At 42.5% G+C, this 15,284-nt stretch overlaps 1 gene segment (V, D, J or C); it reads right to left on the bottom strand.

Moving 5' to 3' along the window:
• Positions 1-11,842: 11,842 nt before the first annotated feature.
• LOC132206009 (T cell receptor alpha variable 12-2-like) lies at positions 11,843-12,399 on the bottom strand. The segment is given in 2 exon segments: positions 11,843-12,252; positions 12,339-12,399. Coding segments are annotated over 2 exon segments (471 nt in total).
• Positions 12,400-15,284: the final 2,885 nt, after the last annotated feature.

The following is a 15,284-nucleotide window of genomic DNA, read 5'->3' as shown; positions in this document are numbered from 1 at the left end:
GGGATATTGTGACACTGTGCAAATGAGACATGACACAGAGCAGAGGTTCCTCCTGTGTATTCACCCTGTTGCCCTTACTCCTATCTGATAGCAATCATCTTGTGGAGTGGGTATTGAGGCTGTCCTACACCTTGTGGTCCTCCCATCACTTACACACGCACAGACATCATACCGACACTGATAGGGTGACAATAGGCCCTTTAAACTTGAATTATAACAACTAGTTGCCGAATACTCCACTCGTCTGGACACTGTAGCTCAGGCATTATCCTCCTTGTTCCCAGATTCTCCCTGCGATTTGTTCCTTATCGCTTCCTGCTCCACTATTAACCCAGCAGCATTTCTGAGCGAACGTCCACATGACTGCCTGCTGAGGAACCAATTCCTGACCTCTCCCTGCCCGGACCTTTCTGATGCCCCACTCCCCTCTCCGGACCCAGTGTGGATTTGTAACGTCGTCAGGTACACCCATCCACAATTCCCTGTCTGTTAAAAACCTTCAGGCAATCCTCCTCCCGAAACAATTGGCTATGATCAAATGCACGGCCCATGCCTTTGTTGATTCTAGAGTCACTTGGGGCAACGCTCGCGCAGATCGGGCTACTAAACAGTCTGCTGCAGACCAAACCTTTATTATATTCTCTATGACTAAGCTGGTGGTACATCACACGACTTCAGACAAGACGGTCATGTCAGATATGGTCACTGTTCGGCACTTACAGGGGGACGCCCCTGCTTCTGAAAAGAATATTTGGAAGGCGCATGGATATTTGCATTTTGCGTCCGCTGGCCTTTGGGTTACCCCAGTCGGCCAAGTGTGTGTATCTGATACTTTATTACCTATGCTTGTTGACTGTCTGCATTCTGACACCCACCTTGTCAAGGATGGAATGAGTGGTATTATGCTCCGTACTGCTGGAACCCCAGACTGACTGAGGCAGCACAATCTCGGAGAGTATCTTGTCCCACATGCCAGCAAAACAATGTGGGTCAGGGGGTGAGATCCTCACGTTGAAAATCACCCTTGCAGGTGAACCTTTTGAATGCATTCAGCTAGATTTTATTGAACTGCCGCGCGTAAACTGTTATAAATATTGTCTTGTCCTTGCAGATGGATTCAGGAGATGGACAGAGGCTTTACCAATGACAAACAACAAAGCCTCAACAGTAGTAAAACTGTTGTTTACCGAAGTAATAGCAAGGTTTGGAGTACCGCAACAAATTAGTTGGGACAACGGCCCTCACTTTCTCGGGAAAATTAATCAGGAACTATGTTCCTGATTACTCATTCAACAACAATTCGACTGTGCCTCCCACCCTCGGGCAGCAGGGATAGTGGAAAGAGCTAATGGAACAATTAAAACTAAACTGACCACGTCGACATCAGAAACCGGCCTTAATTGGTTAAAGGATTTTCCACGAGCCTTGTATCACATGCGAATAGCACACCACTCTACTACCGGGTTCTCAGCAGCGGAAATAGTCTATGGCCGACCCAGCAGAACACCATGGGAGGCCAATGTCAGCCCACCCACCCAAATTAACCTCAATGTGATGGGAGAAGAAGTGCAAAGATACTTCCGACAACTAACATCATCTTTAAAGTTTCTCCATTCGCAGGTGAAATGCACCTTCAGACCACCTTCACAGACACTGGAACAATACCTCGAGATTCAGGATCAATCTTTGTGGCCGCAGATCGGAGATTTTGTACTTGTCTGGGACTGGGGTCGTTCCAAGCTTGGACAAAGGTGGAAAGGACTGTCCCAATGTGCTTCTTCAGACTCCAACCGCTCTTCAAGATGACGGACAGAATAGCTGGATCCACCTAAGTGACTGTAAATGATGGATTTCCTCATCAGCGTGCGGTTAACCTTTGGACTGAATGTTATTCTGCCCATGCATGGCCAGCAGAACAATCTGTTTTATAGAACACACGTCCAGCTGCACGGGAATCGGACAGCATATTACCCACTAGCACGGTCCGGAGAAGTGGTATTTGTTGCAACACCTGCCTGGAACTCTAAAGCTCAGCTTTATGAAGGAGAGTATTCCAGTAAGCCTTGCAGAAGGGAGAGGGGAACTTGGACGAGGGGTGTGCAGGGTACATGTGTGAAACTGGTCGTTAGTGGTCTCTCTGGTTGTGGGGACACGAGACCTGGGCATGAGAAGGACGGGGCTAACTGTTCAAGTCCCAACAGCTATCCGTTTTGCTTTAATGGATCTGGTACTTGTTGTGTGCATGCTCGAGTTACTAATCACCCCCAAAATGTTTCCTGGCCCCATCGGTGCACAAACAGAAATTGCACCACGAGAGGAGGATTGTTGAACTACCCTTGCTTGGAAACTAAGCCAATAACTGTGACCCCGGGCATACAGTGGACTTGTGAGGATTGCAATAGCAACAATATAAAAAAAAGACAACGGGTAATTTCCATTTAACTCCCCAAGCTTCCATCCATATAAGAGCCAATCCTCCTGGAGGAGCTATCAAGAAATATGTGAGTCTGTTACCTGCTACTAGGCTAAAAAAGGGATTCGTTTTCCTCCTTAACGGGACCTTCATAAATGCTAATCCAAATCTGCCAGCACCGTTTGGTGCTGGGACCATTGGGCCCCTCACAGTCCCTTGTCCCCAACAAGCACGAACTCAACGGCGAATTGTCACATGCTTCTTGAGATGGGAGTCTTGCTCTGCATGGCGGAACCCGATTGCCTTGGGCTTTTCCTTGAGAATACGACTTCCTGGGAACTGTCAGCTTGGGAGGCTCCCCTGGGGTGGTGGCCGCAAAAAAAATCGGAATTACCTTATATGTGGACTCTGCGCCCTGGGGAACAGCACAATGACGACAATTTGTAAAGGTTTGAAACCTGCAAAGCATGTAACTTCTGTCGCTGACAAAGGGGCCAGGGCACTGACTTTGAACTAGCCAGACACACTGGCAACTTGAAATCACAACCTGTCCCGGACAACAACTCAAAATCGCCTCCTCGCATTGGCAGCTACTTCACGAGCAATCGATACTGCATCCTGGTCTTTTATGTTGTTGATGTAATAATTGCTTGGTATCCTGTTTTTGTCTATTGTCGTAATTGTTTTATGCATCATGTCATTGTAAATTGTCAAATCGATTTATGTATCACGTCTTTTGTAAAGTATGAAAAGTGGGGACTTATCCGCTGCTCGAGGAGAATTACCTGCGAAACTCTGCACTCTGTGCCGGGTTCAGTCCAGTGATTCTCCACAGCTTGTACTTGCTCTGTAATAAAATGATCCGTGTTTTTCTAAACAGGTCAGTGTCTTGTTATTGCAGCAAATCCGTGAGGGTCTCCAAAAACGAACTTGACACAGAGAATTAGGATTTCTGACCGATGGAGTTGTTCAATGAATCGCTCATGGAATGTGATCAGTTTTGAAAATGGACGAAAAAAGCACCATGCTCAGCGGGGCGAAACTGTACATGCGTTGTGTGTCTGGACAAGGCTTTAGGCAAACACCAGAGCATCGAGCCAGATCATTTTCAGCCATTCGTAGCCCCAATTCATCGAAACAGCTTATTTCCTTCCCTGAATCGCTATCAACAACAGTTTACCCGCCTCATTTTATTTAATTGCTCTCTTTTGCGCCAGCTTTACTCTTCTGCGCACTACTCACCTCTGTCTACATCATCGGTATTAATATCCCATTTTCATAAAATAAAACAAACAGAAAAAAAATAGAGATATGAAACGCAATAGTTCTGGCAACCTCTGATCAGACAAAGCAGTGTAAACGTTGAAAGCCAATTTATTTTTCTTCAGAACTTCCTGGTTGCTTCTAGCAAAATATATTAAAACATCAGAAGTTTTGATCTTCTGTTTAAAATGATTTTCACAGTTAATAAGAAGGGGAAGATCGGAAATTGACGGATCGATTGAAAATTGACGAAACGTTCCAACAGGATCAGGTGAAGTCGCCTATTATATCATTATTTGGAAGTCATCTGTTTTGGAACACGGGAGGACAAAGCCCCGTTCAAATTTGTGAGAAACTGCCCATTCGTTTCTTGTTTCAACAAGTCTTCAGTCAAATGATTGATCTGTCGAAACAGAAACACAGTCTTAACGTGGAGAAATGTTGAAGTATGTAGGAATGAACTCAATTCAATTCAATCAAATTGTTGCAGAAATAACATTGGTACTATCAACCCAGGAAGGCACTCTTCACCTGCACGGATTGTGGGAAGAGAATCACTTTGTCACCACGGACTGTGGGAAGAGATTCACTTCGTCACCACCGTGCTGAAACATGGCAAGCTCACAATGGGGGCGTCTGTTTAATTGTCTTTATCTAATTTACTATGTTTTTAATGATGTTTGTGTTTCATCTCTCTTTCGTACTTCAATATTTATTCTCGTGATTTTACCGAAATGAGGTTTGCATCGCTGCTAATTTCGTTCCCACATACTACTAGCCTGCCAGCTTATGTTTCCACAGGCCCTTACATTGTCAGGAATATTTTATCCCGAACTACGGTCAATTTCCATTTCACACCTGAACTTCTGTCGACCATCAAGTTGTGCACTGCTGGAATTCTCTTTCTTTCTGTTGTGGTTCCCCCGCTCTATGCCTGGAACCATCCTTACACACACACATAGGTAGCACTCCATGTTTGTATGTTCTTTTCTGCTGTTACCAACTTTCTATATCTCTGATCCAAATGTTCTCAGCCTCCTTTGATCTCCTTCACCTTCTAACTTTCACGACCTTCTTTTGTGCTCTGCTCGACCACTCAGTACAGAATAACACCCAAAAAATTTCACTTGCGTCAGTTCTGAAGGATTTATGAAGGCTTGGAGGCTGGGAACACATGAAGCAAGTTTGGAAGACAAGGCAAGTCAAAATAAGCTTAAGCAAGGAGTCAGGAGAGCTAAAAGGATAACAAGACTTTTGCCAAAAGCAATAAAGAACATACCAAGGATTTTCATCCGTGCGTAAAGTGCAATAAGGTACCCAGGCAGAGGATTGGCTCAGTCCAGGCCTGGAAAGGGAATTTAAGTGTGGATCCAAAGAGAGTCAGCGAGATATTAAATTAGTACATTACGTCAGTATTCATCACAGAGAAGGACATGGCGGATGATGAGTCTGGGGAAGGGTCTGAAGTTGAGGTCATGTTGAGAGCAAAAGTGAGGAGGTATCTGGGGATATTGTAAAACTTGAAGGGAGACAAGTCCCCAGGGCCTGGCAGGATACACAACAGAATACCGAGAGAAGCAAGGGAGGAAATTTCTGGGACTTTGAGGGAAATAGTTGTCTTCTCACTGGCTACAGGGGAGATCACAGAGGACTGGCGAATAACCAAAGTTGTTTCGTCGTTTTAGAAGGGTGCGAGAGTTAATCCATCTAATTACGAGCGTGTGAGCCTTACTTCAATGGCCGGCAAATTATTGGAGAGTATTCTTCAAGGCAGGAATTACTCCCAACTGCAGATCAGTGGGCATATTAGCGAGAGGCAGTATGGTTTTGTGAAGGCGAGGTCGTGTCTCACCAACTTGGTGGAGAGAAGTGAAGAAGAAGATCGAGAAGGATGCAGCAGTGGATTTTGTCTCCATGGATTTTGTCAAAGGCCTTACTGAAGTCCATGTAGAAAATACTCACTGCCCCAAACTCATCGATCATCATCTTCACTTGGCTCTCCTCCGTTCGTGAGACACATATACTTAATTCGCAAACAAAAGTGGTTTTCAGGTTCTACCATCCTTAAAAACAGTGAATTAGAGATTTCTAGCTCTTTTTGTTGATTTTTCTTTGTCCCTCACCTGCACTTCAATGTCCAGCCACTGACCTTCAAATGACACTGCTGGTGATCGCTCCCTCCAGTGAAACCAAATCAAATCAAATTAACTAAGGGCAAAGCTCTTTCCTCAAAACCCTGAGCAACAACGTCAGGAATTGTGGAGTGCAAGAGTCGAAGCTGGTCTTACTTCACGGCCTTGTGTCACCAGTCGTGCTTGGAGGCTGGGAGGGAGTGAACTGTCTGTCGGTGTAAAGAAACTCACTGATCTGGACGATAGGCTTTTAGGAAAGATAGTTCAGTGTTACAGAAGAAATGTCGACAAACAATGTTGTGTCTCCATTTTTCAAAATTATTTCAGAGATAGTCGAAATGGATTCGGCTGTCACACATGGCAACAGCAGCCATCACATGCACGACAGACACTCATGTGATTTGGTCAATGTTGTCAAATAAAACAGACGCTGCATGCAAAGACGCCCTGAAGAATTGTATATTGGCAACAGCATGCAGACTTTCTGCCAACGGATGAATGGGCACTGCAGATCAATCAACAGACTGGAATGCCACCCCCCCAACCGACCTCCCAACTCCATCCACCAGTCAGGGGATGCGTCAATGGTCAATGACTATTAGCATCTGATCTTCTAATAAGCCTCATCCAAGGTCGCTTTTGAGATACCTGACAATGCTGTATTGCTGAGCAGAAACTCACAGCAAAGTTTTGTACACGTAAATACAGCCTCAACCGTGTTTTTGAGTTCATGCCACTCTTCATGCAATCATACCACACTGTTCCACATCTGCAAAATCTTCCTTACTGCTCTGTTCTGACGCCATCATCTCGACGACTTGTTATGATCACTATCTTAATTAATTTTCACAATTTTAGATCACTTGTTACTTTGGTTAGACTCTCGACATGCGACCTTCGTACCTATCATGTTATTCCACTCATTTCATTGGTCTTCAGCACCACATAATTCTAATATTGTTTGAAGCAATCTTTCTGTCCCAATTAATCGGATTATTCTTTAACCGTTCACATTTTTTTCAGCTGTTGCTACTTTATTCACACCGACTGACTTTTTTTTATCACCTGCAGAGACTTATCCAGTCTGCCAACACTCCACTCACTCCTTTCGTGTGATATTTTGATTACTCTGTGCCTGTGTACTTCTCTTCACTGCAACTGATGAAGAAGCAGCGCTAAGAACGCTTGTGATTTCAAATAAGCCATTTGGACTGTCACCTGGTGTTATATATTTTAAACTTGTCCACCTCAGCCCAACACTAGCACATCATGGCTCCACTGAACAACAAATAGTGATCGTTGCAACAATCTCCCAAGTAATACAAAGCAGAGATAGTGGGCCAGAGTGAAAGCAATAAACGGAACTGAATGCAAGACTGCAACAGACATGGCCCTGAATGAAATTGCTGCTCTGTATGAGAACAGAAAGTTTGTAATGCACTTCAGCTATATCCGAGGCGAATGGATTTTGAGACAGCTGTGGCCGACGTGTTCCCTTCGTGTCAGAGTCACTGAGTAGCAAATAGTTAGAGAAGGGATAAATAACCAAGAATCAGAGTCAAATTTAATAAAGATTGAGGCCATTCTAACGTTTTATTATGCCTGCTCTCTGAAAGAGTGGGGTAATCAGTTACATTCACATAGCTTTTTCTCACATTCCGCAATTTGGCAGATAATTTCCATTATATGAATATCTTTTTTTTCCTGAAAGTTAACACTGATTGTACTTCCATTGTCCCCGATATTGAGATTTATACAGTATAATAAGATCCAAATCATTTTAAAAAAGCTGTATTATTTTTCCAAATCAATTCATTTTATCTTGTTTCTTGGACGACCGAAATTCCTACACGTAAAAGCAGTTTGGATAGTAAGACATCAAAATGTCTGTCAGTTCTATAAAAGAACAATATATCTCTAAAGTAGAGGGAGCAATCTGTCTCTCTCATTAACTGGAGATCCAACATCTTTAATGTCAATTCGAGAGTGAAATGTCGCTCCAGTCAGTTTGTGAGCTAGCTATATCTCAGTTAGAGATCTCACTGTTTTTCAACTCAGATAGAAACAATCTATCTACATTTACTCGGCTTTCTCTCTGGTCAGTGAAATGTATTCGCAATATCACAGTTCTCCAAAATAAACACAGGCTTTGTGGTTACCGAATTGGTATCAGACAAATCTGGTGCAATGATCTGAGCTCATTACATTGCATTTTCTTCAGTACGTGACATCAGAAGAATCTCAGCCAATTCTTGCAGTTTTTGTTGCTCTATGGTCTATCAGTTACCAAGGTACATGAAGGCCTCTCGAATCCCAGAGTGATGCAACTCTTCATTCCCACTCTGATATACGTGAACTTCATTGTCGGTAAGAAGTTTAGTGCTTTCATTCGGATTTACTTTCTCTGTGAACAAATTTGAAACAAAATCAAAGTATTCGTATTAAAGGGAGAATGGCCTGTTTTTTGGATGGACTTGAGATATTGTGAGCAGGTTCTTACAGAAGGACTATTGTGACACCTATAAAGCTATTTCCAGCGATCAATCAGCATTGAAAATAACATCAACTCGGAATCCGTGCTTATACCCCATTCTTTATTTTTCTGTTAATGAGAAGACAAGTGAGTTATCTGGAATACGTGTTTAAATGACGAAAAAAATGATGACAGGGTAGACTTTGAGAGGATGCTTCCCTGAAGGAGGTTTCAGATTTTTGTTCCCGAATAGATCAAATAAGGAATTCAGAAGAAACATCTTCAGCCAGAGTTTTCATCAAATATTGCTTGAGCGGCATAACGAGGAGTTGAGGAGAACTGCAATGAGACATTTAAATGTAATCTCGACATGCCCACGCGAACAAAGTAGATGGAAGGATTTGCTTTTAGTATGACTGGACGTGGGGAAGGCTTACACACACACAAATGGGCCAGGTGGCCAAAAGCGATTTTCTTGGGGCTCCAATTGCAAACTTCTTTTGTTTGTTTTCTGGATGGGTGACTGTGAACTCTCATCATCACTTCAATATTTAATCTAGCATTTTTTTAAATCACACTTTTCACATCTGAGCAATGGAAACTCTTTACACTGTGGGATTCCTTGCTCACACAGGCAGAGGTAAAATACTTGGCTTTAAACTGCACCTAAACTGCCAAAGCTTTTACTCATTATATCAAACCCAGGAAGACTGCCAGAGTTCATACTCTGGAGGAGCACAAGCGACGGAGACTCATTTAAAGCATATTTCCCTCAGACCAGGTTTTCTGACACAGTTGAGCTAGCAGACAAGTTGCACCAATTAACCATCTCGGAGTTGCAGCTGTCTGATACCGCGATCTATTATTGTCCAAATTAGCCTCGAAAACGAGAGAGAGAAAACTAAAAATAAACCCTTCTGCAAGAACGACTGAAAGTTTCTGGGTCACAGCTGCTGCCTATTCGGACGTCTTTGGAACAGCAGGTGAGACACGTAGCTGTGCATGCGAAGACCAAGCACAATCCAAATCAACAAGATGCGAAATCATTCACACCGAACACTGGTTTTGATAATTGTATCAACTTTCCAGGGAATGAAATGACAGCGTTTTTCTTGGGAATTTCTGAGAATTTTCACAACTGTTCTGGAAGCAGCCATACAATTTATCGTTATTTCGAAAGTGAAATTCACAACAAAGTTGGAAGTATGTTTTAGTTTGAAATATCAGCATTGAGCAGCTTGCCATTTGGGTAATATCTGCATCATTAAAATAATCTGATTGAATACCGTTCAATGTTAAAGGCACCTGCAGACATCAAGAAGTATGGGTTCATGATCGAAAGTGTGGATAGGGTCTACTCCAAAGTAGCATAAGGGACTGGTGACCACGGAGGTAGAGAAAAAAAGAACATTGAATTGGGATATCTGTGGTGTGTTCAGGGTTCCGATACAGATTATCAAGTAGCCAACTGTATCGAAAATCGAAAGTGAAAACTTGATGCTCATGTTTGCGACAAAATATTAGAACCCCTTTGAGTTATCTGAAACCATTAAATACAAGTCCATATAAAAGCAAACTCTTTGTTCTCCTTGTCGAGAGCATTCCATGATACTTTTCATTTCCTTCTCCATTTACCAAATATGTAAATAAAAGTGTACAGTCCTGGAGAACCACAGAGGTCTTCTTTACTTCGAGAGACTACTGGTGTTGGTTCTCCTGGTGGTCACCAAACCTCAGGTTACGGGAAAAGCTGAGAAAGCCAGACCTGCACTGTGGCTTTAGCTGGTTCGTGAATTCAAATGGTAGTTTTGAGATCATTTTTCATCCTACATCATTCGTACGACCAAGTGAACTTTGTTTAGTGTCCCGTTGTGAACTGCTGATTCACCATGTCAGATAATTCGGGGAGAATTGCTTTTCTGATACATCTAATTTACAAAATGGAGCACATTCTCTAATCACAACTTTCAATTTGTATTTGGAATGTATGCAATCTTAAGAGATCAGAAGCCACTTTACTCAATGTTGCATCTGTGGCTCTTGGCTTACCAACGATCTAGATTGATATGAATTCAGTTCATTTTGGTAATATTTATAAAACTGAAGTTTGTCCAGAGTTTTCTCACTTTCCGACCGTTGCAATAATGTTTTAATACAAAGTTCATTTTGGTTTTTGTCTCTGCAGTGTTTTTCCGCCCACAGTCATGGACTGCAGTCAGACAGCCACAGCTCACCAATGGTGAAATTCTCCTCAGTTTCCGAAATGTCCAGAAATGCAGAAAACCTAAGTCCAACGCCATTTTGACCTGGAAACATCGCCAAAAGTATGGATGTAGTAAAGGAATGTAGGAGATTTACCAATATCCTGACGATACAATTGTAAGCAACAGTTTTCAGCTCAGGCAGAACCGCTGAGATTAATCGTCACTAAGTCTCCTTCAAACTGTATCATTTTAATCTGCTTCTGTGATACAGAGTCTGCACATTTAACATCTACATAAAAAAGAAGTAATTTTTATATAAAGGCCCGCAATTGTGTTTTATTCTAATTAATATCATCAAGGCCAGGGAATTTGTTGAAAATAGAGAGAAATGCTGATAAGACGAGTGTCGATGAAAGGTTTGCATTTTTCAACTTAAGATCTTACCAGTTAAAAGGGCTACAGCAGTGAGGGATGAGGAAAAAATAAGGGTTGACAAGTTTGCAGAACTGATGGCAGAAATGCAGAGAGCGAGATGAAGCTGAATTGGCTCATCTCAGAGCTGACATTGAGTCATATCTTGTCTCCCTGCCAGATGGATATTTCTGACAGATTCGCAAATGTGCCTCCAATCATCTCACAGTTGCTTTGTTCTCCAGTCCATTACGTCAGATCTATTGTCAATACAACGTTGAAAACAGGAACTGCAGAAGGTCATTTAGTTCACTGAACTTGCCGTTGCACTCAGTGAAGTTTGTACAACTCTCACAAACTTGACAGCTTTACGACAATTGTTTCCTTTAGCATCCATTGATCTATCAATTTTGGAATGAAATTAACTTGACTGAACAACGAAGCGGCTTTGGAGCAGTTAATGATAGTGAAACTGCTTTTGTATTCAATTAGAGTAACCGACTGACATGGCTCGAAAACAGACCCTTCGTTTCAAACTGTCTACATCGAGCGTAATCCGAAACTAAACTTTTCCCAACTGACTGTGCTTGTCCTATATCCCTAATCACTTTTTTTCATCATCCAAGTGTTTAAACAAATGTCTTTTAAACACTGTTACTGTACCCACATTTGCTGGCAATTCATTCCACACACGAACGCTCTGTGCAAAATAGAAGTGTCCATCGGGTGTTTTCTTTCAATGCAGCTTATCTTTGATTTCAGTTACTGATGGGTTATGGTAAACTGTTATGGTAACACTACCACAACATTCTATTAAACGAGTTGCTCGCTGACCATGAATAAAACTCGCAGCTGCTTGAAGCAGGCAGTTTATGTTGAATGACCTGCATTCTGCACAATCGAAAGAGTTCCAAAATGTGATGTGCTCTTTGTACTGTGGTTTTGATCATATTAACAATTCGTAGTAAAAGTTATAGATCTGATACAGACAAGGGAGGGAAGAGAGCCTTTCAGGTTTTTGTTCGGGCTGTCTGGGTCTCTGTATCAGTGTGTTACTCATAGCACAGTGATAGCTGGCTGAGTCAGACAGACGGATTTCATTAATTCTCAAAGGAACCACTTTATTGACTTTGTCCAAATTGGCAGAAAACCGGTCACGGAAATCTGGTGAGCTGTCCGCGTCTTCATTCTTGTACCTCTTCAGTAAATATCTCGGAGCTTCCCCAGGATACTGGACGTACCAGAAGAGAATAGGAGCACCCGACGATTCGTAACTACAGTTCAACATTACCATTTGTCCTTCCTCTGCCGATAAATGAGGTGGGCTCTGAAAAACTGAATCTTGACTACTCGTTCCTGTAACAAATTTGAAAAAGTTGTTGAAAGCATGTCAGTAAATGTAACCAAAATAATACTCAGTGCTGGTTTTAGTTCAGCCTCACCATGCAGAATAGTAACGATTATCAGTAATGTTCTCAGGGTACCCATGACATCAGTTTTCATCTGATCAAACTAAAAACAAAAAAGATGGAACTTTGTCTTAATATTTTCTGTTTAATCTGTTTAGAAATCTTATCTTCCACCGATTGTACGTGACTCAAACGCAGAACCTTCTGGCTGTGAGTTATGACAACACCAGTACACCGAAAGACTCCGACAGTTTTCGTCTTATATAAGACATTGAGCTCATACCACGGATAACCTTCACTTCTTTGGAAACAGAGGGACGTCCCACCATGATGTGATTCGTTGATTTCTCACTTCTTATCTTAACAGTCAACCAATCACTGTTGGATTCAGGACACAGTACGACCTCGCTCAAATCAGTTACCTGGGGTCACTGAGATTGGTGATGTCTTGAAACTTGTCCGAAAGTTTTAGATTCTCCAAGAAGTGGAAACATCCTCGTAAAATCTGCGGTGTCAAAGCCGCTCAGGTTGTTTCATGTTTCATGTAAGTCATTGCACAATGCTGTTGTCCTTTTGCTACCGGCGTGGAGATGTCTCAATTTGATCTTGTTTTAATTAACTACCAAATGGCAAATTTCCAACACTGCAGGGATTAGTGAGAGGGAGAGAAAGCCCACTTGGACCACACTTACATTCATATTCATTCCCTGCATGTTTTGTCCAGACTCAGCCTCAGTCGAGAGGAAATTTATCATGTAGCTGCTTCCTGCCGTATATTCCATGACATGACATTTTCTTTTGAACAGGGGGCAATTCCAGTGGCTCGTTGTTTAACACTACTGCCAGCTCCAGGAACCCGGGTTCGATTCCACCCTTGGGCAACTGTCTGAGTGAAGTTTGCACTTTCTCTCCTTGTCTGCGTTGGTGCTCTGTTATCCTGCCACAGTCCAATGATGAGCTGCCTGGGTGGATTGGCGATGCTAAATTTTCCAAAGTTTTCAGGAATGTGTAGGACAGGTGGGTTTTAGGGGGATTGAACTGGGTGGGACGTTTTGAATGTTGGCGTGGACTTGTTGGACTCAAGGTCCTGTTTCCATACTGTAGGGATTCTATGGAACAGTACAGGAGAATGTATTCTGTTCTTAATTGGCGCACCATGACATTGGGAAAGAGGGATTGTGGACGGAGATTTGTTTCATATCATTCCTCTGGTGCACCTGACGGCACCTGTCACATAATTTCAATCGGATATTTTCTCAGCGCCTATCCTGTTTTCTTTGTGTTCGATAATCAGTTGATGATTCGTGTTTGTAAAAGTAACATTGCTGAGGAACACAACCTCAAGCAGCAAAATATGTACTACTTGTGATTTGCCGAATTCAGGCTGGAATTATGAATGAGAATTTTCTGATCGACCAATAATCCAGCCAAAATCATTCCGCAATATTTGTGAAGAAACGTAAAGTCAATGTTTAAAAGACAGCATCGCATGACATAGTACTGCAGCACATTTTCTGTGACCATAATTTGCAGAACTGTCATTTTAACTGTGTCGCAACTGACATCTCGGACTACAGGATATATCTTTGTTCGTGAGACCTGACCATGTACAATGTGTCAAATAAAATTGGTTAACATTTCAGCTTTTTCAAATCATATCTCGAACAGATGAAATAGTTAGTGTTTGTTGGTGTTCTGTCATCTCTTTCCAAGGATGCGTTTGCAGGGGTTACTCAAACGAGTGTTATGAACCCATTATTTTCACTTACTTCATCAATGAGACTCTCTCCTACTTTGGCCAGGGACTGAAAGTACAGACCTCAGTGGTGCTCCTTGACAGGGCTCATGCCAGCAGAGATGCCCTGCTCTCAGGCCCTGTGGGCTTTCGAGAGCTTGCAGCCTTTCTTGGGAACTGACTACATTGTTATGACCTGGGTTCTAAGAGGTCTGCCTGTTTGCTAATGTTTGTACAATATTGAGCAGATATTGTGTGCAAATGCAGCAAGGCCTGAATACTGTTCAAACCCGCCTCGAATAGTTTAAAGCAACGTTTACATTACCGTCTTCAACAAAAGACAGCCCAACTATTCTTGGTGAGCTGCTATACCACTGCCTCTCTGAAAGAGCCCTTTCTACATCCTGGGGGTTCCCTTTCCGCAGACACTGGAGCAGCCACATAAGTGTGATTATACCAGCAGTTGAGAAGATAGGAATTAGCGAGTATCTCACATCTTGTCTCCTTGACGCCTGTCACCGTCTGCAGCATAGAGCTCATGAAAGTATGGGAGTACTCTCCACTCACCTGGAGGATTTTACAATGTTGTGTGCAGCACGGAGAGAAGATTGATGGATTCAATTGGAGAAGGATTGGAATGGAATAGCAGTAAATATTTCAGGACGATTTACAAAGCAAATCGGTTGTATGAACAGAATTAACTGTGACTAATTATGCAGGCGAGGCTCGACTGCTCTTCTCTAGCGTTATGTGCATCATAACCTTTTGACAAGTTTTATGGTTGTCTCATTGTTCAGAGTGAATTCTGTTTGTTGATGTGATGGTGCCCTCCGATGAACTCTACTGGGCAGTCTCACGGTAGGCTCTTTTGTGGAATGCGTGATATGTCTGCATCGGTGTAGGTTGCAGGGCACAGTGATACATAACACTTTTGGAAGAGGAAATTGTGCTGATTGTTAGTTCGGTGATCTTGTCAATTTTATAAAGCAAAGAAGAAAGTAGATCTGTAAGGCAGTTTTCTGTGGACACACTGCACTCAAATGGCCTCAATGGTAACTGCCTGGGACGTTGAATGTACCAGTATGCTTTCGTGTTTGAATACAAAATACAACTTAGTGTGACTTTTGTTTGCCTCCTCAACAGTTATTTCAACAAATGGTTGTTCCAATGGGTTCTGCTGTCTCCAATCGAGCATAAAATGCAGTAAGAAAGAAACAACAGCCAACACCAGCCTCATATTTGTC

The sequence above is a fragment of the Stegostoma tigrinum genome, chromosome 43, assembly GCF_030684315.1.
Source record: "Stegostoma tigrinum isolate sSteTig4 chromosome 43, sSteTig4.hap1, whole genome shotgun sequence".
In the NCBI taxonomy this organism is placed as follows: Eukaryota; Metazoa; Chordata; class Chondrichthyes; order Orectolobiformes; family Stegostomatidae; genus Stegostoma; species Stegostoma tigrinum.
The sequence above is the reverse complement of the archived record's forward strand: the minus strand, read 5'-3'. Positions and strand labels throughout refer to the sequence as shown.